Source organism: Strix aluco, chromosome 16 (genome assembly GCF_031877795.1).
Source record: "Strix aluco isolate bStrAlu1 chromosome 16, bStrAlu1.hap1, whole genome shotgun sequence".
In the NCBI taxonomy this organism is placed as follows: domain Eukaryota; kingdom Metazoa; phylum Chordata; class Aves; order Strigiformes; family Strigidae; genus Strix; species Strix aluco.
In genome coordinates, this window is record NC_133946.1 from 20,509,523 (window position 1) to 20,535,990 (window position 26,468).

Sequence of the window (26,468 nt, forward strand, 5' to 3'; positions counted from 1 at the left end):
CAGCTCTCTAGATAAAGTCTGAGACTGTATCCTTCACTCAGAATGATACACCAACATCGTATGAGCTTCGAGGTCCACACCAGAAGGTTTTCCCTTAAATTCCAAGAACTGTTAGTGACCAAACTAGCTAGTAAAAATGAAGGTAGGGTGATTAAGGTATTTATATGTAGGTGCACTAAGCTATTTCTCAATTTGATTAATACTTTGTCCTTTATAGGTTTTTTCTCTCTACAGTCAGGTCAAATAGTAACAGACCTGTTATAGGTTCTGTGTAGTTCCTCTTGGAACTAGGTGAAGCTCTCACATGTGATGTTGAGCCTCCATGCTCACAGTAAGCAGAAGTTTCAACATGGCAAAAAACCAACTGTGAAATTCTTTCAACTGATTTTGTGAAGAAACTAGGATGGGACAGCACAGGTGAAAAACAAATATAACAACAACTTTGCTGCTACTGTGCGACAGACAGATACAGGCAAGTACTGTCCAAACCAGCAGACCTTTACAAACACACAAACCCCCAAGTTCTAATAATGCAGAGTGAAAACTACTTTGCCCATTCCCAGCAGATGAGAACATCAGGTCAATGCAGAAAACATTAATGAAATTTGCCTTTTCCAGTGCAAAAAAGAGCAAAAAGTCGGGGGTCAGTTGCTAATGGTCTCATAAAAGCTACAAATGCTTTTCCTTCCAATTCTACTTTATTAAGTACAAGTATTTCTAAGAATTCACACTTTTTTTGTTATTCTCATTTTGGGCTATCTTCAGAACAGAGAATCAGAAGAAACACAGAATGCAGGAGTTCTCAGGAAACACGACCATTCAGTAACAACATAAAAAAGTCATTACAACAAATAGCTAGGAAGCAATTATAATGTCTCCAAAAATCTGAGTGCTCATAATCAAGGACTTTCACCTTCACAAGAGATACCATGAATATACCCAGTTCCATTTGAAACGTATTTACATCAATGCATACCTTTCACAGGTGTAACATTCGCAGTATTCATTATTTTCTCCAAAAAACCCATCTCCATAGTAACAAGAAATCTCTTCTCCAGGTTCAATATCTCTTAGAGCTTTCACACATGCTGTATCTCTGCCCGTTGATACGAACTGGGGAAGGAGATGACAGGAGGGGGGCAGGGGGAAAAGATTAATCATTAAGGTTGAACAGTATCTGAATAAGGAAAAAAAGTAAAACAGTTGGGGAGGAAAAGGTGCAGGGACAAAGGGAAAAAAATGTGGGGTTCTTTATTTGTTTACTTTTAATTTCTGGCTTACCTTACAGTTAGGTCTGCAATCTGAAAAAGGTCCAAAAGATAAAGTCAATTAACTGTTGATAAGACCTGAAACATGAATAGTTGTAGATATCTAAAGTAAGGATTCACTCTGACTTCAGTAACTGCAGAATCTCAACTAAATACTGGGAGTTATGTTATTATTGCACAAAGCTATACATCAAAGGATACCTATTTTGATATGGTTTGGTTTCTGAGCTCTTCCCTATCACAAATGTTCAGTTTCCCTCCTCTTTAAGGTAACAGGACTTATCTTAAATTCTGCCTGCTTTTCCTTCAGCATACAGATACAACAGAATCCGTTAAGCTTCTGTGCAAAAGGTTAAAGAAGTTCATCTAAGAAATACATTACTGCTGACTAAGTTCACAAAGAATTCAAGGTAGCCCACAATATACCAATTTAGCTGGCAGTTCCAAAGTCTCTGCGAAGAAAGAAGGTATCACTTCCTAGAACCTTCTGTGAGTTTCCCAGATCACAGCCGATCAGCCCTGGTCTGAGAAAATCCCAATGGGATTTCAGTATGCCAGATTCAGACATTTTCTCTAAGTTCAGCTCGCACACAACACCACTTCTGAGTAGAACTGCTTACGTCCTTCAACATGCTTCCTCCACTTACTACTCACCATGATTGATAAATGCAGCAGGACCAAGCCACAGCTGTGCACAGTTTTTCCGTGTGGAATACATGACACTGAAGTCATTTTCCCCATGTCTCAGCAGCATGTTTTCCTCCATTTCTGATAGTTCAGCAATACAGCCCACAAGTAATTCTATTTTGTCATTTCGTTTCCTTTAGTGTAAAAAGAGTAGCAGAAATAAGAGCACGTATGTCAAAATTTCAAAGTAATTTCATAAAAAGAAAAGCTGCCAATAACAGGAAGTGTTTTGTAAACCATTTCTCAACCCCTATAAACTTCATGTTTTAATTCAGTTAAGAGACAGGATATTAGGCTAAATAGACTTTTTATCAGACATGAAATAAGTGTTCTTATGCTACTATAAAGAATCAATTACATCAATTCTGACAGGCATTACCACCATTGTTTCTACAATTTCCTGAGACTGCAAGCAAGAAATTGCAAGAGATGATTACTTCAGCTTCTACAGTTGTTAAAACCAAAAGCAGGATTTTTTCATTTGTGCACACTAAAACCAAAAGCAAGATTTTTTAATTTGTGCACATTCCCTCCCCATCAGCACTTAAAGACATTTTGACTTCCTCCAGCTGCTCTTGTTTGCATTTCCTATACTTCTTCCTTTGGCCAAGAAAACACAGCACAGTGAAGATGCTTAGAACTCCACGGCTTCTTAAAAAAGGCCCAGTACTGACTCAAAAAAAGGCTAGAATTCACACGAGATGTCTTCCTCTCTCATGAGTAGTTCTTCAGCATCAAGCTGGTCCTTGAAACAGACCATATTGGGGTGGGGATGGCAGGACAGACAACCACAACCCAGCAAAACCATGATGCCTTCATGTGCAGACAGGCAATCTGCCATCATAAACAGAGCAGATCAGAGGCCTAGGAAGAAGTGTGCAATTTCCATTATCTTGCAAGGGCACTGTTGCCACTGCTACTTAGGGTGGCCATTCTAAATTTTGGCCAGATTACTCTGACACAGATGAATATGGAGATACTAAATATACACGAAGGACACAAACTAGAAGCCAAGCCTTTCAAGTCCAAAATTCTCCTTTTGTAGAGTGCTGAAAACTCTATCGGTTTTGAGTCTCAGTAGCATTCCAGATGTTGGCTGGGTTAAGAACCAGCCCTCCTGTCTTGTGCTCTCTCTCAGGTGACTCAAGATTTTGAGCGTGAAAAGTTAATTCATTTTCAACCCACCTAAGTACAAAGCTTCCACCCCAAAGAATCAGCCAATCATCATTCAAACCGAAAAAAAGCAGCCCAAAAAATACTGATTATATCATGATCGTGCAACTTCCAGCTACAGTCACGAAGAGCTAGAAACTGGATGCAACCTTCTTAAAGCTTATTCTCCCACATGTTGCAGCTGTAGCCCCACAGTAACAGCACATTTACTTGGTACACTGACAGCATGATGTCTAGCCACTCAATCCTAGCCCGCACATAATAGTGTATTATCATCTTAGATGTGCCGTTATGAGTACGTACTGCCACAAAGCAAAACAAATATAAAGGTCGGGGAGGGACAGGGGAGAAGGGGAAAATTTATTTTAGTATCTGAATTAACCCAGGGATCAGCTGGTGCCGTCAAAGATCATCAAACTCAGATGTGCCAAAATGAGATGGGGAAATACACTGGTGTTCCAACTCTGTGTTTCCAGGAGAGATTTATCTTGTATAATCAAAATATGCAAATAACACCCCTCAGTTTGACAAAGGTGAAAAACTAGTTTCCCCCGCAATTACTTGTATAACAAATCCGGCATAATGTGAGTCTTGACATGGTTGTGTTTCTCACAGGAGGCTAGCAACTCATGATTAGAGGATAATAATGATCTGACCGAAAACAAGATTAAAAAAACCTTGTATACTGAAGACTGTATGGCTACATCCAACTATACAAAGGAATGTCTTACAGCTGCATATACTCTGTGTTAAGTACTTAGCAAAAAAAGACACCAGATTGAATTTGTAAGTAAAAATACAAACCTGACATTTCACTGGTTGCAGTTTTAATTCTAAATCATACTTTTTTTAATACCTTTTTTAGAATCTTTCAACGTAATTGACAGAAATAGAATGCAACAGTAAACTATATTTCTTACCATTCTTTCGTTGCAACAATTTTGGCTCCATTTTGCTCAGAAGAATACCGATTACAAGGCAGTATCTCAAACCCACTGTCAGTTGCAAACATTCGTAAATAAATAAATACCTGCAGTGAAAGAAAACAGTACTTTTCTGTTACAAGCAAAACAAAAGCAGTGAGGAACTTTATATAAAAATAATGAATGTCAGTGAACTGCACAAAAACCACACAAAATTGGATATTGCAACTGTTTGCTGAAATGCATTTCTGATTATAAATTTTAGCTATACATGTTAATGTTATTTCTTCAGAGTGACTTGCAGGAATCCTCACATGGATAACATGACTATACATATTGTTTAAAAAAATTTAAAGATGCCTCGAATGGCACAAAATTGGCCCAACCAGTGAAAATGAATAATTCCTTCTTAAAGTCACTGAGTAGTCACATTCAAGAATTCTTCTCAGATCTTTAAGAACCACTGAGACTTAATAATCTACAGGATCCAATTGTATTCTTTCCAGCTCTGAAAAAGATATTACTGAGATACTGAATTCAGAGATTGCCACATCAATTCTTTTTAGTTAAAGTGCTGCTGTATTACTCAAAACACACTTTGGGAAAGCAGAATTTGCTGCCTACATTTTTTCTACACTACCAGATTTAATGCACTTTTAAGTAGGCCAAATTCCTTTTGGTTGTATCTGAAAACAATGCACTCATTCCTGAAGGAGGAGGTGGTTTTTTTAAAGTAAAAAAAAAGTACTGTGATTCCCTTGCAACTTTTGAGAGTCAGCAACCTTTATGCTACATACAAAAAGGATCTGGGGTGTGGGAAGTTGAGGAAGAGGAATAATACTACCACATAAAGCCCCTATACCCAAAAACTTCTGAGGTATTTTTAGATAGGAAGGCTTCTCTGTTTTCCTTTACCTTTCTTTGTCACACAATTTGATTTACAATAGCTGTAAGTGAAAAAAAAAAACCAACCAACACAGAACAAATAAAAAAAGGGAGTGAAAAAAACCCCCCTTTCAAAGAATGACAGAAGTCCTTGAAACTCTTGTTTTCAGGAAGTAGGTCTTCTCTCTTTTTCTTGTGACTTAAGCCAACAGCAAGAGAGGCAAATGTGTTTTCCTTTCTACATGTCTCTCAAGTAAAAGGCAATGGTAGGGTTAACTCAAAAAAAAAAAAAGGGGGGGGGGGAGCTAGCTGGGTTTTAACAAACAAAGGAAGTTTCCATTAAAAAGCAATCAAACAAGTAACATATAACAGAGCAGTGGATTACTCTACCACTGCTACATTCCTAAGAAATTTTTACATTTTCTTAGCCTTTCAACCATCTGAAAAAGCACATTAATTACAAATACACCTACATGTTCCTTGAACAACCTTTCCTGCATTTTGTTCTTGTTAAGAAAATAGTGCCGGGCCCAGTCACCTGACGTCAAGGACTTGAAGGCTTTTTCTAAGTGCTCATCTTTCTTAAAACGTTCAATCACCTCTTTTAGTTCTTCTTGCCTTCCTTTAATAGGTCGAAATCTGAAATAAAGAATAAAGCTATTCCAGTCCACCGTTATTCATTCTCAACTCTTCCTCAGTTACTCACAGCACAGAGTTCTTTTGCTAGCCATATAAATATTTAACTCCTAGCATAAAGAAACTGCCCATTATGTACTCAAATCACAGGTCCTCATTTTCTGAGGTAATGGTAGAGGTAAGGTAAAGCCAAGCATACTACTTGGAATGGTAAAACCCTCCATTCTGCCAAGAAGCACAATTTATTTATAAACCAAATCTCTGCTAAGATTAACCAATGCAGAATATGTTTTGCTGTTTTCAACACCTATCATTTGGAACAAAGCCTAGTATAATAAAAATATTACTGTCTTTACTTTCCAAATACTGTCCTTACTTTCCTAAGTGCATTGTGCAAAAAAAATCCAGCAAATAAACTGGATGCTGTTAAATTTCCTACTTAACACTGGTATCAAGGGATCTATGCACAGTTCTGGATTTGTAGCTGGGTTGGGGGTGCGTGTGTGATTTTAAATTTAAGCGCTCTACCAGCTCACATACTACACTAGAATTTTTTAAATAGTCAGCAAACAATTAGCACAACTGGAAAGACTGAGTAAGAAATCTCTAAAACGGAAAAAACACGCAACTATCTTGAAGACTGATTTCAAATCAACTTTTGCCCAACTTAAAGCCTTATTATATTGACAAGTGCACTATATGGGTTTATGCAGATTGCAAACTTAACATCTGTATTCATATAAAACACACCTTTTAATGACTACACAAGAAGTATCTATAAATAGTAACACACAGCATAGATACTACATCTGTGGAAGACTGAAGTTCCACAAGTTAGTGCGATCGTAAGACTTCTTACCCAAAATACTGGCTACAGGAAACAGGTAGATGAAAATCATGGGGAGATAAAATATGAAAATCAACCCCTGTACATTAGCAGAGAATTCTGCCTTCTTCCCAAAGCTTAACATTTAAGAAAAACTATTCTTCATATCTTCAGCAGAAAAAACTGGTTTCAGAAAAAAACCTGTACGACTGCAAGAAGCAGAAGTTCTGTTTTTGAGCTGGAAAGCAGAATTTAGAGATTATGTCAAATCTCTATTAATTGCTTTTGACTGAGCACATTCCCATGTATGCTCTGCTTTGGGGTGGAGGTGGGGTGTGTGCACTTTTAAGTGTGTGATACACCCCAGGGGATTCTTCACAAAACCAAAGTTTTTCTAGGGTCGTGAGAAACAGTTTTCTGCAGCTCCTTTTACAACTCCTACCTTTGCTTACACAGCATATGACAAAACAAGCTAACAGCTTTTGATTAAGACTAAGTCCCATTACTTGTTGCTTGAAATGTGTTACCATGCTGATTCTTTTTCCTCTTATTTACCAAATGAAGTCTGTATCTGACAGCAGAAGTAAACAAGGAGAAATAAATTCCTGAAGTTGGTGGAAGGAAACCTTATCGAGTCCCTCACTGATGTTTTTTAAATTACCATATCACTTGGCTTATCCTCATCTTAGAACGCTGAACATTGCAAGTAACTTCTTTTCAGATGACCAAATAAGATTTGTTTCTTCTATGCAACTTGTATGAAGGAAACAAAACACCTTAAGTGTTGCACATCCCAATTTTATTTCACCTTGTAAAATAGTCAGAGTTTAATCAGAAGTAACTAATAATGATGAGGATTCAGTTTTCTTCATTAGAAGTAAAATGCTGTATTCATGCTCCTGATACAATAAAGACCTCCTAACAGCAGTATGGCTTCCCGCAGCAGTGCAGGCTATCAGCATTCCATGCTACTGCTTTTACACATCTTCTTTGCATTCTCTATCTGAAAAACTTCCTTGTAATATAATGACTAAGCAATCTTTCAAAGCTTTATTTGAATATGGCAAAAATTATCAGCATAAACCTGTGAGCTTTCAGAGAGGAAGAAAGAGTAAGTGGTTCTGAGAAGACATTAGGTAAGTTTTCTTCTGGCTGGGATAACATCTAACAAGATAACAAGAGCCAGACAAGAAACAGATGCCCGCTTAGAACTGTAGTATATACCATGCCAAGAAGTTTCAAATGAAGTTCTTTAATAAAGAACATACTTATCCCATTTCCCCAAAAAGCTAACTGCCTAACAAGCTGCTGAGACCTCATCGTGAAATAAAACTCCCTTCAGCCTACAGATGACATGATCATTATTATTTTTTTGTTCTGTAGCACAGCAAAGTCTCCCTCATCTTGTCAGTCAGATACAAGAAGAGCATCATCCAGTTCTCCCAAAATCAGAAAAACTTCTCCCAGATTTGATAGTCATAACTCACAGAGCTTCCTCAGACATTAAGGAAATTTAAAATGATATAGTCTGAACTGAACCAGACTAGTTTCAGAATAGGACTTGCTCTCATCTACAATCAGAAACAGCTGTCCCAACTGTACTTACATCACGAGAAGGACAAAGCACCCCAGTATGCACAAACACAATAGATCAACATTCTGTTTACATCTTTATCCACAAACATTACAGGAGGAAAAGCCACAGGATTTACAGCTGAAATTGGTCTTCAGCTACGTCTGTTCTTGCTGGGCTAAATGAATGACTGCCCGCTCCCTTACTTTTTATGTTATATGGTGAAATGCACCATTTTTTTGGCTAAGTGACCTGCAGGAGCAAAGACAGGTGGAAAAACCATCACATTCAAAATTGCATTAGCACCTGAGACAGGCAACATATGTGCCAATAGACATTGTCATACTTGTTTATCATCAAGAAGCAGCTTGGTCTAGGCTAGCTAAAGGAAGCAGTATCCCAACTCAACCACCAGCAGGGCGGGGGGGAAAAACCCACACCAAAAAAAAGCAAGCAGGGCAGATGCTAAGTGTAAACAGTGGCTCTCAAGACCTACAGAAAAAGAATCAACACCCTACATTTTCCAGCAACTAGAGGCACATCATATAGCCCCAAAGTGACGCTCATATGTCAGGTCTTTCACAACATACCACTCTCAGAGGCTGACTAGATGTCTACCTGACTAGCTACCTTAGGTAGCTCAGAACCTTTAAAAACCAACCAAACCAACCAAAAAACCCCAACCCTTTAGAAGTCACCCGCATACCCCCATGGATCACATTCAGCAGGTGTTTCTGTGGATTCTCATCTCAGGCATTCCACACTGCTGGTGGAATTCCTTTAAATGCCTAACGGAAACTCATGTAACGTCGTTCCTAAGAAGTAGAATAGTTAGTGTATGACCAAGTCTTGAAAAGGCCCAAAAGAAGGCTGGAAACAGGAAGGGGGTGAAGAGATTGTAAAAACCTCAAAACATTAAAAGGTCAGATGAATGTTACACCGTATGCCAGGCATTTGAAACCTGAAACGGGAACTGGGTTTTACAAAGAATGAGACTCTCGGCACCCAAGGGTTCAAAAATTAATAGCAAGGACCTCCTGCAGCATCTCTGTCAAAACATTGTCCTGGTATTTTTTACATGGTGATAAGACAGAGACAATGAGAAAAGATAAACAGGAATCCAAACAAGCAAGAAGTGTCCACAAGAACATGGAAAGGCGCTAGAAACCAACATCATGATGTACAGCATTTCACTTCAAGGGTTCCCCAATGAGTGAAACAGAATGCCCCTTGGCCCCCCGAGCCTGAGTTGTTCACAGCTCAGCAGCACATGTGAACTGCACATAAAGAGCATATAAAGTTTATGAGCTAATCCAGAATACTACAGCCCAGACTCCTCATGAAAGCTTCAGTACTTTCACAGGTGTATCTCCACAGGTACTTTAAAAGGTACCTTCTGATTTGAGGCACTGAGGAAGCCAAGAAAGCCTAGAAGTCAAGTGTTCCTTAAGAATCCCAGGGTCTGCTGATAGACACTTTGCTTGTCCCAGGAGTATCATGAAATAGGAGTTCATTCATTAGTGTTCCCCAGCACTACCTATCAAAAAGCCAATCGGTTTTGAGAAGCAACCTACAATACGCTGGTGTTACAGGGTTTTCTCATTTACACATGCCATTAAAAAAAAAAAAAATATCTATGCATCTGCTGGAAGAGTCTACATGACTGTTTCTGAGCACCACCATGAAGAGAGCCTGAAAAGACCCCACAGGTAAAGGTATATATACACTGAGCCAAAGAAACTGGCTTATAAGTGTCAGTAAAATAGGAAACTAGTTCAAAGAAGAGAAAAAGAGAGATAGAAAGAGCACAAGAACCAAAAAAATAAACCAGCCAACCCAGTCTCTAAACACAGAGTCAATTAAAAACAGAATTGTTTATTCAGACTTTTGGTTTGTTCCTATGAACAGTACCTTTATTAGATTCCACCACAGAAACTGAACGAGACACTCTGGTGTTTGAATCTGCTCAAAGGCACAGACTCCTTAAGCCACCCGACAAACAGTTTCAGGGGTCAGGTCTCACAGAACACAGAGTCTGCTGCAAAACAGTCTGTTGTTAAAAGTAAGCTAAGAATGAAAAACTCAGCTATCGCTTTAAAGCTACCTTTAAAGAAATAATAATAGCCTTTCTTCTTGACAAGGTGCAGCATAGAAACTTTTCACACTTCCCTAGGAAATACTTATTTTTCCCTAGTCAACAAGATCCAAATAAGCTACAGCTACTGCAATTTCAAAATCAGCTAGAAGATGATCTTATCCCAGTTAAGGGCAAACTGAGGTGGTCTCAATAAGAAAGACGTAGGAAAATGGCTTGGGGAAGCAAAGCTCTTTCTCTCTCTCGAGTTTCTCTTACCTCGGGAATACTTAAAGAATCTTGAAACTCCAAGGTATAAAGCCAAAGGTCAGTGAGATGCTTGCCTATAAAGGAAGTTAAAGGAGAGTTTCTGGTAAGTTCAGAAGCACAGTATCTTGCTCAGTCTCAGTCACTGAGAGCAGTGAGTTTGAACAAAAAGGGTAAACTGATCCTGCAAGAGATCCAGTATGGAACTCCACATAGTGTACCAGTGCACGATAAGGAGTTATACTTCTAAACCTATTTCTTAACTTCTGACTAGAGAACATCAAGAAGGGTGAATTTATCAAAACACAGCATCCCATTAGCCTCTTAACAACAGGCACTTTGTCTGGATGATATTTTTATTTACGTGGTTATGGAAAGACAGCAAGTTACTGTTCATCTAATACCAGAGATTCAGCACAAAATCTAAAACTGCAAGGCTGTTAAGCATTCAAGACAGCACAACAAGAGTTGAAAATCATCTGATTATAAGCGGAGACTATTTATTTATTTAATGTACATTTTGTTTTTCCCCCTGCCCAACCCTGTAGTATGAGTATCTTAATTAAAAGTTAGTTATATAAAAATCACATTGTTCTATGTTTAATCTCTAGTGTTGTTATCCAGAAAAAAACCCCCATGTTCTTTAAAGGCCAAAGTTCAAAATTACATTTTTAATGAAGAAAGTAACCCCCGTTACTTAAATTTCTTGAACTGAAACTATACATGCACCAGTGTGGTCAAAACTCCAATACAGCCTAGAATAAAGAAAATTCTAACAGCCATGTAAGTTCATTCCCCTCAATACGGTTAGCAAACAAATGCTTTTTTAAAATAAATGGGGGACACAAAAAAACCCCCAACATTTCCTTTCATTCCTATTCTGACAATCCACATAAGTTTCATTTAGCAGTTACCATGACTAGTGGGTGCAAGCCACTCCATCTTTTGAATATAACACTCTTCACTGAAGTTAAAGGTGCAACTAGAAAAGCTGTGTAAGAGTAAGGTTATGGGTGCTGGTTTGTGGGGGGGTGTGGTTTGGTTGTTTGGGGAGTTTTTGGTTGTGATTTTTTTTTTTTTTTAAATCCAAAACATTCAGCAGCAGTAAAACAGTTAGTTCATGTAATCACTGTGTGTGATTACACACAGTTAAGGAAGACAACCAGGAGCAAGCTAAAGGACTTTACTCAATTAGGTTATCAGCAAAAATTAGAAAGAAAATAATGGAGAAACCAGATTGTACTCAAAAGTCAAACAAAGTAATTTTGGAAAGTACACAGACACTGAGGTCTGGAGAGTGTAAAAGCTTCATTTTGAAAGAGGGTGTCACTACATAAGAGCTGCGTACCTCTAATCCAGTGTCTCCACAGTGCCACAACGCCACAGTTGAACTATACAGCCACGTAACCTTATTTAGCAGAAGCCACGTAACTCATTCTACCTCCAAATCCTGTTCAAGATGAATACTGAGTCCTTTAACTACTATATTGAAACGAGCTAAGGGCAGAATAGATTCAGCACAGACCTCTGAATGCGAGTGACATGGAGCTGCTTTGCTTTTTTATCTTTATTGCTCAACAGTGACTTTAAGGGACAAAGAGTGACATACCCTGTCAAGTTCAGGAATGACTGACGGTTTACACCAAGGCCTGCAGTTGCTCTTGGTGCAGTGTTGAGAGAAAGCTTCTGGTACATCATCCCTAAACATTTCATGCTTCCTACGGAACACATGGAAATTCTTAAAGCTTGGTCCTTTAAGTCTCACGTTATCAGACACCACCACTCGCATCACACACCAGTTTGTAACTTCACTGAAAGCATCAATACGGAGTTAGGAAACACCCCTAGATTCTCCTAAAACAGACTACAGTGTGTTCAACTTCCTAAACCACTGGTGAACTTAGAGGAACTGCTCTCAGTATTCCCTAGCATGATATTAGTGCTTTAGGGAACGAGGACCCAACAGTGACAGTAGCAGCAGTATGATCAGGAGTCTGGTTTAAGATTTACTACTAACACATTTGTATGCAAGACAGTAAAGAGTGGATTAGCCATTAAGGCACGAAGGCATGCAACTACAAGACTCAGTGCTCAGCCTAGGGAAAAGCATCTGAACATAAGAGATGGTAAGATAAGCAAGAATTCACTTGGCCTTTTAAAAGTGTTAGTTTTAATCTCTAGTGTTAGATACCCTTCAACCCAGGAAGTAATAGCTGGTAAAATCAGTTTTGTTTTTACAAAAACGACAGGCATGCAAGACTAAGTAAATCTTACAGCCAGGATAGCCTTTGTCACAAAAGAAAAGGACTGATACAACAGGATTTGTACAAGCAGCAACAAAATCTCTCAAACAGCTATACTTGACAAGATTATACTTCCTAACGTATGGGTGGGGTTTTTTTTAATAACTGCTGACCTGCTATTTTATCGAGGTAAGAGCTACCAGTTTGATGAAAGAATGACCACAGGGCCTGTAAAGAGGGCCAGAAGCTCTGAAAACAACCTGCTTCCTCTTGGAAATCCAAGAGGGTGTAAAAGACATCTAAAGACATTTCCAGAGCTACATTTTAAGCTGTCCATCAAATCCCTGATGACAAGACGATATTTCAGAGGAATACTGGACAAACTCATTGGAGGATCTGATTGCAATCTTTTGAGAACTAGTCTTCAGCTTTTTCAGATATTACTGACTTGACAGCTTACAGAGGTAATAGCCCATTTCCCAAGACAGAGGGCATTCAGGAATTGCAGGACTTTATTTTTATGTGCCCTGGTAAAGTGAATTACAACTCCAGTAAGTGTCAGCAGCTTATGCTGGGCTGCTAGTTGCAAAAATACAAACCTCTTATGTGCTTCCAACAGCAAAGCAGAATGCTGGCACAGTCACTTCCACAGTATGTCTTCAAACAAATCGGAACAAGGGAACAGGAAATATTTGCTTGCCATCATAAATGGCTGTTTTATTTTAAGTGCACCTCAATACCCAAACTATGTAACTAATATGACTTCATCACACCAAAGCAGAAGATGCCCAAACATAAGCTGTAAATCTTAATTTCTACTACAATCACGTATTTGGGTATTGGCATCTGGTATTTTGAAAACAGTCTAGTCTTTTCATATTTGCTCCCCCTCCACCCGCTTTCCCTCAAAGCCATACAATGACAATAAATCTCAGGAGCTCTAGAAAGACTACGGCTTACTACATGGAAGGAAGAAGATCTAAGCATCACAGCTACAATAACAAGTACATGTCATCACTGTACTAAAAAGGTAAATAAGAACTATGCTGATGCCTTTAATTCACTGCAACAATAGAAACTCTCTCAATAGGACATTGTGAAAGAGGAAGAAGATGTGTTTCTGGTAGAAGTTGTAAGCCTCACCTAAGCATTTCCCATAGTGCTCCAAGATTATTAACTACTGTCCTTGAAGACTGCCTGTAACTGTTCTCCAAGTCTGAGAAAGGAAGAAATACATGATGATAGCCTTTGTGTAGTCTTTTGATTCAAAGCAGTAATTAAAAAAAAAAAAAAAAGGATTTCAGGTGTTGAAAACATATCAGCAGAAAACATTTATGAAAGTAGCTTCTCCAACTATTAAAAAATGAATACATCATTTTCTTAGCAAAAAGCGTAAGAATTAACTACCTGTGCATAACCTGTGGACTACCATTCATGCCACAAAACAAAAAGTCTTTTGAGCATATATATTTAGCTCGATTAACTGCTGGAAATACAAAGACACTCCAAAATGAACAGTAAGAGCATCTACCTAGACACAATGTGCCACTAACCAATAGCATGGAAGAAACAGGAAGAACTCAAGCGTTCCTCTTAAAGATGGGATGTTGCATTCTCCAGCAAAAAAAGAAAAATCTCTTTAGAGCAAGTCTTCACAGTTATTAAGACCACACTGCTGCAATTTCATCTGCAACTCACGCTGTCAGGTTACACCAGCAACCATTTATGTTACGTGACAACACCAATTAATCTAGCACTCAGTTCTGAAGCAACCAGCTCGTTACACACATACAAAATCTACTTAACTGATACTCTGGTTATGTGACCGTGCTGCACAGGTAAACTGTTCTTTAAAAATAGCCACAGCAACAGTTTGAAGGGTTGAGCAGCCTGTTTCCCATGATGTGCTGCCTGGAAACCCCAGCTCTTATTATTGTACAATAATAAGCACACAGTTCCTGCCCTTAGAAACGTATCATTTGTATATAGCTTCTCCATTAAGCTAGCAACACAAATCTTGTATGCAAACAAAAGCTTAATAGAGATCTATAGAATAGACTTATAATCAGCAGTACGTCTATAGAACAGGAAGAAGCATGCAACAACTAAACCCTACGACCACACCGAATTTAGACCAGAAGCATTCAGACAGGTGCGTAACGGTACAAAAGTATGTGCAATTCTGGTAAGCACGTAACCAGCGTGCACATTAATTTATCTTATACATACAGACACGTCTGAGTAGCATTCCTTCAGTGCGGGTCTGCAACAACTTAAGATCAAGCAGCACCAATGCTGAAGTGCTCAGGAAGTATATCTTTGTGATGTTATAAGGAAAAAAAAAAAAGCAAGCACCCAGGCACATGAAATAAAAAGTCGAAAAGTCCCCAAATACTAACTTCTGTCTTTGAAATATTTCAAATGACTGATGGCTTAAAACTTGTGATTGGTTAACTGTTTAAGCTACGAAATTGTGTCTATTAACCATCTGTTCTACAGCATAAACACGAGGGCTAAAAGAAAGACCTGATAGCACTGCAAATGCACGCTGCCACAGAGCTCCGAGTTCCAGTCTCACATGCAACACCGTTTTAAAGGCACAAGCTACTCACAAATTGCCATTTTTTCAGACTTTTGTAAACATGCAAGAAATTCCACAGTTTTGCTCTGATTACATCAACTAAGAAGAGCGATTCTTTTCTAGAAAAATAAAGACAAGTTACCTAGTATTCATTTTGTGTGTCTGAAAACCTAAATAGGGATCAAGAACCAAACTAGTTGCTAGGTCATCGTTTTCACACAGTTCCTTGGCAGACATTCCAGAGGAAGGCACATAACGACTCTGACCCTCAAATCCTGAAGCACCGCTACCTGCAAATAAGAGAGCATAAATTAGATATCATTTAAGGAATGTTACAAAGCCCAGCTATGCTCAGGGACTGACAGCCACAGGTTGGAGACAAAAAAATATAGAACAATTAAGGAAGATTATAACCTATCTGAAGAAGCAGGAGCACAGTTAATTTTTCACTCTTGCTTTTGTTCGTTTCTGTAGCAGGCAACGGAGAAAGTATTTTAGAACATATTTTAGGGGTGTCTTCAAGTAATTTTTTCTTCTCTCTTCCCCATCCCAACCTCAGGCATCTCTCCAGACTACACAGTTCAGTTATACCTGCCTCTGAAGTTTCTGACCTATAAACATCATGAAGCCATGAAAATTTCACACCTGAAAGGACTTATTCTGAATTTGTATTTAGTTGTTCATCCCAGACCAATAGCAAGTATAAAAAGTCATGTTCCTTAAAACTGTTTCATAATGACTATTGATATATGTGACTTTATTCAAAATGGGGTTTACTTCTACGTGTGCATTCACTAAAAGTTGGGCTAGTCACTCTAATTATGTTATCCACTTCCAACCACATTAGGTCTCACTTAGTGCCAATCATGTATTTTATACTTATACCAGTTCAAAACTAATTTACATCCAGTTATTCTCACTTAAGAGGTTGATATTCCTGAAGCGAGTTAACACATCCAACAAATACAAACGTAATTAGCACTTCTGGTAATAGCTACATGCTGAATGAAGACCTCCTTCATGAATTAAGACAGAAGCCTGACTTGCAAACTGATAGATGAATCACATACAGTGCTCAGCCACATAAACAGATACATACATCTGCTCGATCTTCTCTCAACTCCATTTTTGCCCATCTTCGGATTCTCCTTTCCCGCATGCTGCAATTTGTTCTGATTCTGCGCATGGTCATTAGACGACTTGCTTCCACTTCTCCTGCCATTCACCACCATGTTCTTGGATTCTCCCAGCCACTTCATTCCCACAGACAATCTGACTCAGTTGCATTTAGTCACTTTTCAAAAGGCTTGGAGAAGTGGATGAATAATTTCAGTTCCAATTCCAACTGAAAGCAAAACATAAACATGATTAGAACTTACTAGGAAACTGTTTCCAAGACAGAGATTTTAACAAAAAGTTAAAAAAAGGGAGGGTGGGGGGAGATGGTGGTCTACATTTGCATTAGGAAGAAAGAAAAGCAGTTCATGAGCACTAGTACAGGGAACTGTTGCAAGTACAGATATCCACAGCTGAAGTACTGACCTAGAACTCACAACCACATCTGGAAGCAGAGACAGCATTCTAAAGCTGATGAATTGCTAAGGATAATGCAATTTTAAGAGCTGGACTATGCACACATATATACCTATGTATTTATATAGGCACACATACACATGGATACACATACACATACACGCACAGCTCTGTGACTCCAAAAATGGACTGTTTTCAAATACACACCGAATTAAGATTGTATTTCCTAATACTTAAAACTTGTAACCTTGGAACTCTACAGCAAAGAACAGCATATACAGACATCCTCCAAGAACTAAAGATGAACACAGTTTAAAAAAAAAAAAAAAAACCAACAGAAAAAAAAACCCCAACCACAAAACTGAGACCATTTTTTGAACAGGGGGAAGATGTTAAATCTTTATTTAAAAAGCAGAGTTCAAAAACCCCTCAATGATGATCAGAGGACCCAGGCTACTATTTTTACTGTTCCACGTAACCAAAAAATAGTCAAAACACACCTGGCTCAATGGGCCAGTAGTAAGCGGGGTCACAAGTACAGCTGAAATTTCACAGTACATAAATGGCCAGCAAAGCACATGCTAGTTTTTGTCTGCAGCCTCAATGCCTTTTACATAAATAAGAAAGCTACTAATGCTTTTGTACACAGTTGCATCTCTGTACAACTTGCAGGAAAAAAATCCAACACCGATTTACACAATTATTTTACAATTGCATTTATGCATTAGTAATTCATTTACTTAGTTTTAAATCCTCCTCCTCCCTACTGCTTCCTCATAAAGAAATAAATCATGCCTTTTCTTTTTACTGTAATTAAAAAAAGAGCATTAATGCTCTGCTCACAGCAGATAACAGGCATCAAGTAACAGGCATTTCAATCTGGTGGGAAGAAATTCACAACAAAATAACAGATGTTTTGAAATACCGTCTTCTGTAGAATTACTGCTTTTAATCAGTTAAGAGTAGCAAAATACGGGATTTGTGTTAGACACCTATGTGACCTAGCTACTTAAAGCTACAGCAATATTTATGGCCAGATGATTAGTAACTTAGTTACTTACAGAGATTCAGAAGATTGAGGTATTAGAGAAAAACAGTAGAGGCAAGTGACTTAAGAGATGTATTGGCTCAAACATCTTACTAGAACTATCATCCAGAAATCTACAGATTTTAGAATCTTTTACAAATTGTCACAGAAGGACAGTCAGATTATCGACAAAGTGTTGCAGAATCTACTGAGGAAAAGCTGCCTGAACGACTGCCTCAACACAAAGAAAAAAAAAAATGAGGTAAACTATCAGTGGACAAGGGATTTTCCTGCTACCGGTGATAGAAGGGATTGGCTTTGACCTCAAGATTAAAAAGGTTTACACGTCTGTTTTACTGGACCAGCAAGCGTTTACATAGCTCTGTAACAGAGCTGGAACCAAACAGTTTGACGACCAGAATACAGAAGTCACTCTGCATACTGACAGCATTCTTTAGGAAGTTACCAGATACAGCCTTCAGAATACGAACCAGACTGAAAATTTGCTGGGGAAAACCCTAATCATTGCATTTAGCTACACGTAGAAACAGACATTTTTACATAGTACCTCCAAAAAAAAAAAAACACCCTTGGAAATCTTGCAGCTAATTGTCCTAGACAATGCGGGGCTTTTTTTTTTCCTTCATAGAGCTTGCCTGATAGCACACATTTAAAAAGGAAAAAAAAACAATCAAACAACAACATAACAAAACCCCAAAACTGTATTGTTAAGCATCCCACCTGAACTTCTTTCAGAAGACAGCTACCCTGTGAAGATCTGCACTATCACATAAACACTTAATGACAAATTCACTCTTAAACCTCCCTTTCTGCTTCTCAATCAATTTTATGGCTCTACATAAGCTAATTAAACTCTGTTCCTCATTTTTGTACAAGTGGTAATAAAGAGCATTAAAACAGAAACTACATCAAAGACTTCCACTAAATTCAATCTTGGTCTCTTTGTAAACCAGGAGTGAACTACACTCTGGCGTGCTACAGTTCCAGAGCAGTACAGGCAAAGGAAATCTAGCATGAAGTCCCAACTGTAGATGAATGCTGGTATGGAACAATCGGGAGGAAAAACATTCAATATGGTAGTGTTTCTGACAATTAACAGGTACAGTAGCTACACTTCCAGCTGGAAAAAGGCACACTCTGCACAAAGAAGGAAACTGATCTTTCCGAAGTCCAGCTTGGGGAGGGTGAGTACTACCTGTGTGAACACACTTCTGCCTAGCAAATACAGCGATGACTAGGAAAGTATGGCAGCAAAGGTAAGAAGGAACTTGGACACAGAAGAATACTCAAACCATACTAAGCATGAGGAGAAATACTTGCTTTTGCTGCAAAATATATTGATATAGATGACAACAGAAGTGGTCCCCAAGCAAAATCAGACATCATTTAGTAAAGCCTAGCAAGTATTCTTGTGAAAAATCATTATTTATTTGAGCCTAGCAGCCTAACGAGCAAGAAAACCTTTGTCTCCATCTACTGCTGCCTTTGATTTTCTAATGCCAGCCAAACAACAAACTTGAAGACTGCACGTGTGCTTCTTCAGCCTCTATTCCTTCTCCCAATACACAAATACTGCTATCAAAAGCCAGAACCAACAGACAGGATTCCTTTCTGAGTATCACAGCTCCTAGTGCCAACAGATAACCTAAAAGAGAGCAAGAGATGCCCCACTCATCACCACCATGTGATCTTCAGATGTGATTTGCTCTCAATACCTTCTACATCAGACTCATGCTGACACGTTCTTTAGAAACGGAGGGAGAAAAGGAAGGGATGAACGCGATCTTCCTATTCAAGAAAAAAATGGAATATACTTAAACATCTGCATACTTAGAAATTCCTGTTAAAGGGCTCCGTCATGAAATAATGTAACATCATGCATGGATCACTTATGACTTCAGGTTTATCTATACTGGTAAGTTTACCAGCACAATTAGGGTTTCCAACAGACCTTTTTTATTTCAAGGTAAATGTCTGCACTGCTGTTTTAACCCTTTATTAAGTATACCACAACTCTCTATAATTATACTCCCTTTCCCAATTCTATCACAGTAGTTTTACAGGCATATTTCCTCAAGTGCCAAAACATAGCTCAATTGCATTTGGCACCTCTCATTGAGGAATTTAGCATTTCATTGCAACGGCACTCCCAAAAATGAAAACTCAAGTTTCATTTACCTGGTTCTACATTTATTAAACCTATTAATACACTTTCTGAGCATTATTTACACTTCAGTAACATTCGGAAGCACCAATCAACAACTGAAGCACAAACATGATTAATGCTGTCATCTCCTAAGATACTCACAAAGCCAGATTTATCCAGAAGTGTTTGCCAGACCGATCAAACAGTACCACTCAGATTTATATCACATAAGAAAAGCCTTACCCCTTTTATACTGGGAAGTATAGTAAATCCCTATGAATTTGAGTAAAGAAATTCTGTGGCTGTTAAAATGGATCTCAAAAGCTGTCTGAGCTTCCCAGGTTTTGGGCTCTCATCTGCAAAATCTGTCAATTCAGAAAAGTCTTCTTGTGAGGGGGGAAAAAAGCTGCACAAAACCAAATCAATAAAACCTTAAACCATACAAACATACATCAGTAACCATAAGAAATTCAAGTACCATTTAGTTTAGCCTTCCATAACACAGGTTTTGCATATAAATTTTTATTACTTAAAGGACAGGGACAGCTTCTAAACAGAGGCACTGGATTTTGTTCATCCCTCTCCAGGACACAGGCAAAGACACCAGGATCAGGTTTCCTAACAGGCAGGGTCATCCTCCCCTTTCCCATGGTCTCCAGTACACAGGCAGGCAAAGGACCTCCTTCTAAAATACAGTTTCTTGATTTTTTTTTTTTAAGAACTCAAACATCTAAACCAGTTTTGGTGTTTTGGGTTTTTTTTTTAACTAACTATAGCTGCAAAAAAGTCTTCCTCAGACAGTGGCCTAAAGCAAATATAGGACACAAAACCAAAACAAAAGACCCAATGACCACGGCCTCAGCTTTTCCGGACAAATCAACGGTATCAAGAGAAAAGATATATGTTTCATTAATGATAACTCTAAAAAAAGCAATAGACCTTTGAATTTGGGAAGCAGAGCAAAACTACGCAACCTGTTTTCTACAGGACCACCAGGCTGTAGCTGATTTTGCTACAGCCACCCCATCTGGGTAACAAAAAACCCCACCCACTCCCTAAAAAGCATTCAAGCTTCTAAGAATATGAAAGACTGAGCAAAATCAAAGATGAATGAAAACTTGCACAGCTTTAAGGAGTTATTCAAAACAGCCTAAAACCTTGTTTTGGTTACTGTTTTTGACAGCTCAGACAAGTACCATTAAGCCAGAGAGGAAAGGGAGGTAACAGAATGCTTCTGGCTCACAGACGGAGTGAAGCCAATGCACAGTGTCACTTTAAACAGGAACCTAATGTTCTGTGTTACACTACAAATTATTACTGATGATACTAAAACACAGCAAAACCAGGCATGGAACAGAGGTCTTTGCAGCCACAGAAGGTGACAAGAAAAAAAAAAAAAAGGTATTTGGAGTTTACTTTTCCACAATCTGTAGTCAAAGTTGTATCTTAAGGAAAGGTCAGGTGATCCCACAGGACTTCAAATATTCTGGAGTTGAGGCTGCAGTTCCTCAAAGGATAAAAGCTACCCAAGAAGGGCTACTTCAGTCCCACCCCTGCAGATACTTATTTTAGCCACCTGATTTCACACCCGCTTTTGACTTTCTTTGCCCCTGGGATGAACCAGTTCAGTAAATCAAACCACCAGCCAAAAACAAAAAATAAAATAAAATTGTTTTTTGAGTGTTTCTTTCCAGCTGGTTAGTTCTCTGAATAAGCTCGGTGCAGAATTGGACATGGGCTAAGAGCAGCACGTGGGAGGCTGACTCAGGTCAGTCCAAACTGTTGCAGAAGTGCAGCCCAGGATGTAGGTTTGTGAGAGCACACACGGATCCCAAAGTGACCCAAACCCAGGCTTCAATCCCCCATCAATAGCTCAGTCTGTACATTCCCACTTTCTCTTGTGCCAGTTCTTTTGCAGACACGTGATTTTCGTGTGTCGATTCGGATACTAATCCAAGTACAATGCAGGCACAGAAGCAATAGTGTACCAGCACAAATGCGTGGCAGAGAGGGAACGCACATACAGAAGCGCTTCAGCAGCTCCTGCCCCTTCTCTACCCCCTGCCCCCCTTCCTCCAGTACGTGCCCTCTCAGGATGAAGCTCAACAACCGGCTGAGCAAAGCACCCTAAAGCCTGCACGATCCCCCCCAACTCACTGCAGCAACCACAGCATTCAGCAGACTCTCAGAGACAATCCACAAACTCAATGCTTCCAGGAGAGGGAGAACCTCCTCCCTCTCCCTTGCCACACAAACATTTCCACCAATTCCGGAGCTCAGTGGACCTCTGCATAATGCAATTTAGCCTCATTAACCCAACGGGGTGAGCGGGGGGGGGGGAGCAGGTAATTTTCTGCTGGTTTAATGTGCTGAGCAGGTTTAGCAAAGGATCCAATGAGCGCTAGAGCAAGAGAGAATGTACTGGAGGAGCTGCAGCAGGAGCACTGAAAGGGGAAGGAGAAGCATCAGCACTTGGAACAGTTTAGCTATGGGACTTACACAGGTTCAGCTGAACCCAGCAGCTCAGGGCAGCCCCACCACAGCCGGCACAAACAGCACTACAGTTCAGTGAAGACTTCAAACCAGCGTAACGCCAAAAGCAGCCCTGCAGCCCCCTCGCCTGCTTGTGCCCACATCCATGCCATCCTCCCTCTGTGCCACCCAAACAACTGCAGAGCCACAAACGTCTGAACCTCGCTGGCTTGAGCCACGGTACAAGAGGATGTTACGGGGTGGGGGGGACGGACGGGACACAAGGTTAGGGACGGGGTCAGGAGCACTTAAGGTGGGACTGCTCCCAAATGCTTTGCATTCTCAAACCACAGCTCTGCATTCACTGGTTAGCAGCAGAACATTATACCGAAGTTATACCTTACACTTACTATGTTAATTTGGGCAACTGTCTGTTGCATTAAAGCACAACGGTGTTTGAAGTGAAAAGAATACTGGGAATTGTAGTCCTGCAACAGGATAGTGCTAACAGAGCAAAGCAAGTATTCAAGAGCCCTGTTCAGTCCTGTTACTGAGCGCACAAGGATACATCATCCCACTTATTCATTTAATGTTAAATGCATTAAGTAATTGCTTTAAAATAAGTCTTATTTTCCAGCTTGTGAACCCAAACGGGTATAAAGCGGAGATGTCTGTATGTGTCTATCTGGCTCTAATAACAAAATAGCATGATAAAACAAAAAAATCCCGTTTTTCAATCAAGTCAGTCTTGATTTTCTCACACAGTGTTACTTGCAAGGAAGAAGGCTTCAAGAATTCACGACAAAAGTTCCTTTTTAATGAAAAGAGAAGAGGATGCATGCACAGCTATAGTGACCAGGTTACGGACACAGGACATGACTCTGTGAACTTAGTTCTGTAACACATTTTAACCTAATTGATTAAAACCTCACACTATATATTTATAGTTACACTCTTGAACACTCTGATCAGATTGCCATCTCATATGTGCCGCCCCGTGCTGAATTCGACTCACCAGAAAACTACAGCAGGTTATATACTTAAGGTTCTCATACTGCCAACAAAACACCACGTGCTCTCTCTCTCTCGCCCCCCATCTTTACTTTTTCAGAGTAACGCGTTGGAGATAATTTGACTTTAAAGTTTCAGATATAAACGCTAGACAAAGATGTGCTTAACCCCTTCCTTAAAAGCGTATAGTCCGCAATGGGGAAAAAAATATAATAAATCAGAACCCCCCCCCACGATGTCAGGCGGTTCGATCTAACTGCAGCGAGCTCAGCGCCCGGAATGGTCACTCAGAACGGTACAAACCCGGGTTAAAACCCCGACCAGGGCTCACAGAGGGGAAGCCGTGCCCTGGGGACCACTGACCGCCCGAGCGCCGCCAACTGCCAAGTCCCCCCCAGCTTCCGCCCGAGTTGCCCACACGCCTCCCCTACGCTGAAACTACCGGCGCAAACCCCAGCAACGCCCCAAGGGCGCAGCGGGCGGCGGGGGGGGAGCGGGGCCGGCCGGGGAGCGGGGCCGGGCGGCGCCTCGGCGGCCCCGTGCTGCCCCCTAGGGCTCACCGCCCGCCGGCGCCGCCACCAGGCCCGGCCCCGCCGCGGCCCCCCGCCTCCCCCGGCCCTCAGGTGCGGCGGGGAGGCGGCCCCGCCGGCGGACGCCCCTCTCTCCGAGCGGCGGCGGGTCCCCCCCCTCCCCGCAGCCGCCCTGGAGCGCGGGGGCCGTCTGTCAGCGCCGCCCAAAGCCGCCCTCGCCCTGCCCGAGGCGGCGGCGGACGCCGGCGGCCCCGCACGCTGCCCCCCCCCCCCCTCCCCTCGGCCGGCCCGCGGCGGGAGGCACCGGGACCCTTCCCCACGGCCCCCCCCGCCAGCTGCGGGGCACAGCCCCGGGCGCCCCCGCCTCACCGCCCGCTGACAGGCTGCCCCTGGCGCCTCCCACGCGCGGGGGCACCCTACTCACAGGGCCCACGCGAGTCGCGACCCCCCCCCCCCCCCCCCCCAAGACACACACACCCCCCCTCTCACCTCCCGGCTGCTCTCCGCGCTGGGTCCCTCGCCGCCGCCGGCGCTGCCCCAGCCGCCACTGGGGGAAAATGAATCATCAAAGGGAAGGGAGCGAGCGGAAAAAAAGGGGAGGAAGGGGTGGAGGGGGGAAGAAGAGAAGACTGAGAGAGGGAAGGGCGGGGGAGGGGGGAGGAAAATTAAGGAGGGAGGGAAAAAAAAAAAGCAGCGATAGTGATAAAAAATAATTCCGAGTGGGGGGAGGAAAAAAAATGGCGGATTAAAATCCAAGATGGCGGCGCCGAGGGACGAACGGTACAGGGGGGAGGCGACGGGGGAAGCCGCCTAGAGATCCCTCCGCCGAGCCCCGCGAGAAAGAGTCCCCCGGGCTCCCTCGCAGAGACCCCGCGGGGCGGCGGCGAGGACCGGCCGCCGTTGCCGCCGCCTCCTCCTCCTCCTCTCCCTTCTTCTCTGCGGGGAGCCCTCTTTCCGCCGGGCTGCCGAGCCACGCGGGCCGCCGCACCGGCCGCCGCGCTCCGAAGTTTCTTCTTCCTCCCCGGCGAAGACCCGCGACCTCCTCGCCCCGTCCGGGGAGACGCTGCCCGCCCCTGCGCTCCTGGCGGCGGAGGGACACCGCGGCCGGGCGCTGCCTTACGCGCGCCGCCGCGGAAGGATACACCGCTCGAAAGGAAACGCCGCCCGCCCCCCCCCAAGCCTGCGCCGCTCCCCGCCTCCTCCCGCCGGCGCCGCTCACACCGGCGGGCGCAGAGGCAGCCCGCCAGCCCGCCGCCCGCCGCGCCTCGCCCGCGGAGGAGGGACAGCGCGGGCCGCAGCTCCCATGACCGCTCAGCGCGGCGCTGCGCTGCGGCGGAGGGATTTCGCGAAGACGAAAACAAGGCCCGGGCCGCCCCGCGGCTCGGCCGCCCGGCCGTGTGTGCGGGAAGAAGTTCCGGCCGGCTCACGCGGTGGAGGGATCCCTCCGCCCGCTGCTGCCCTTTAAATGCCAGGGACTCCCCCGCCGCGGGGGCGTGTGGTCGCCGTTGCTCCTTCCGCGGGGCGGGCTGAGGCGCCCCGTCCGCCGTGGGGCGCGGGAGGCGGCGGGGCGCTGCGCTCCGCCTGAGGGAGCGGCGACCGCGGGGTCAGCGCCTCGGCGAGCTCCCGGCCTGCGGCACCTGCTCCCCCCGCCGCTGCCCGGCAGAGGCATTTAAAAATGGCCTCCGCGGCCTGGAGGGGCTGGGACGGCACCTCCCGCGCCGGGCCGGCGGGGGCAGCGGAGCGGGGCCCCACCCGCGTGTCGGGCGTGGGGGCGAGCCGCAGGGTGCTCCCGGGGAGCAGCCCCCACCGAACAAAAGGTGGCTCCGCCGCTGAGGGACCCGCAGAGCCGGGGGGTGGCGAGCGCGAGGCCGCCCCTGAGCAGAAACGGGCTCGGTTAAACGCGTTTGTGGAGAAAAAAAACCCCAAACTTGCTCATGCAATAACCGCTGAACGTTTCTACGTTTGCAGGAGTTGGAAAACTCGAAGGCAAACGTTTTTCTGCTCAAAGTTCAGAAGTTTTATTACGTACTTACAATATTCCGTATTGCCCTTTATGTCTCTTGTCATATGATAGGCTGATTACAGTGCGGACTGCTCTCAAATACAAGTTTCATTTTTATAAATTTACTAGCCGCTTTTAGATTATTTGCATTCATTTTAAGGCAACCACAAATGTTTCTAGAAGAGGAGGAGATTTGCCATGATTTACCATGTAACATCTTCCAACAGCTACTCACCAGGAATACGAAACCCTCAGTTTTACTCCTAGTAGGATGCTAAAGGTTTTTTTAATATAATTTTGCGTGGAACTGAGTTTAATTTTGCTTTGATTATACAAGTGAAACACTATCTGGAAATGGCATGTGTCCCAACAAATGGAATTGCTAGCTAAATGGATTTTACTGTAATTTGATAACAAGAAATTGCCTCTGAAGCTGAGATTTTTGCATGCCCTGTTGCTAAACCAGATTAACGCAGACTTTTACAGTTAAATAACAAATGTCTGAAAGATTTATTTCAAACCGGTATGGACTATTAATAGCTTTGCAAGCAGCGACACTGCGATAATATTAGTAACAACGCTTGTATATT

The 26,468-nt window shown here is 42.2% G+C and overlaps 1 protein-coding gene across 6 annotated transcripts in view; it reads right to left on the reverse strand.

Moving 5' to 3' along the window:
- Window positions 1–25,063, reverse strand: part of KMT5B (lysine methyltransferase 5B) — a 30,851-nt gene extending 5,788 nt beyond the window's left edge. Inside the window, exons 1-8 of one of the 6 annotated variants that reach the window (XM_074842716.1) lie at window positions 24,366–25,063; window positions 16,236–16,481; window positions 15,279–15,426; window positions 5,410–5,575; window positions 4,049–4,158; window positions 1,923–2,089; window positions 1,282–1,301; window positions 977–1,113 (exon numbers count right to left, since the gene is read on the reverse strand). In XM_074842716.1, coding sequence (XP_074698817.1) covers window positions 977–1,113; window positions 1,282–1,301; window positions 1,923–2,089; window positions 4,049–4,158; window positions 5,410–5,575; window positions 15,279–15,426; window positions 16,236–16,395 — 908 coding nt within the window. In that variant the 5' untranslated portion in view covers window positions 16,396–16,481; window positions 24,366–25,063. Of the gene's footprint in view, window positions 1–976; window positions 1,114–1,281; window positions 1,302–1,922; window positions 2,090–4,048; window positions 4,159–5,409; window positions 5,576–9,882; window positions 10,010–10,324; window positions 10,371–15,278; window positions 15,427–16,235; window positions 16,482–24,365 lie in introns of those variants that run through there. The other 5 variants (XM_074842720.1, XM_074842717.1, XM_074842719.1 and 2 more) reach the window with 5 other exon arrangements.
- Between the last annotated feature and the right edge of the window lie 1,405 nt (window positions 25,064–26,468).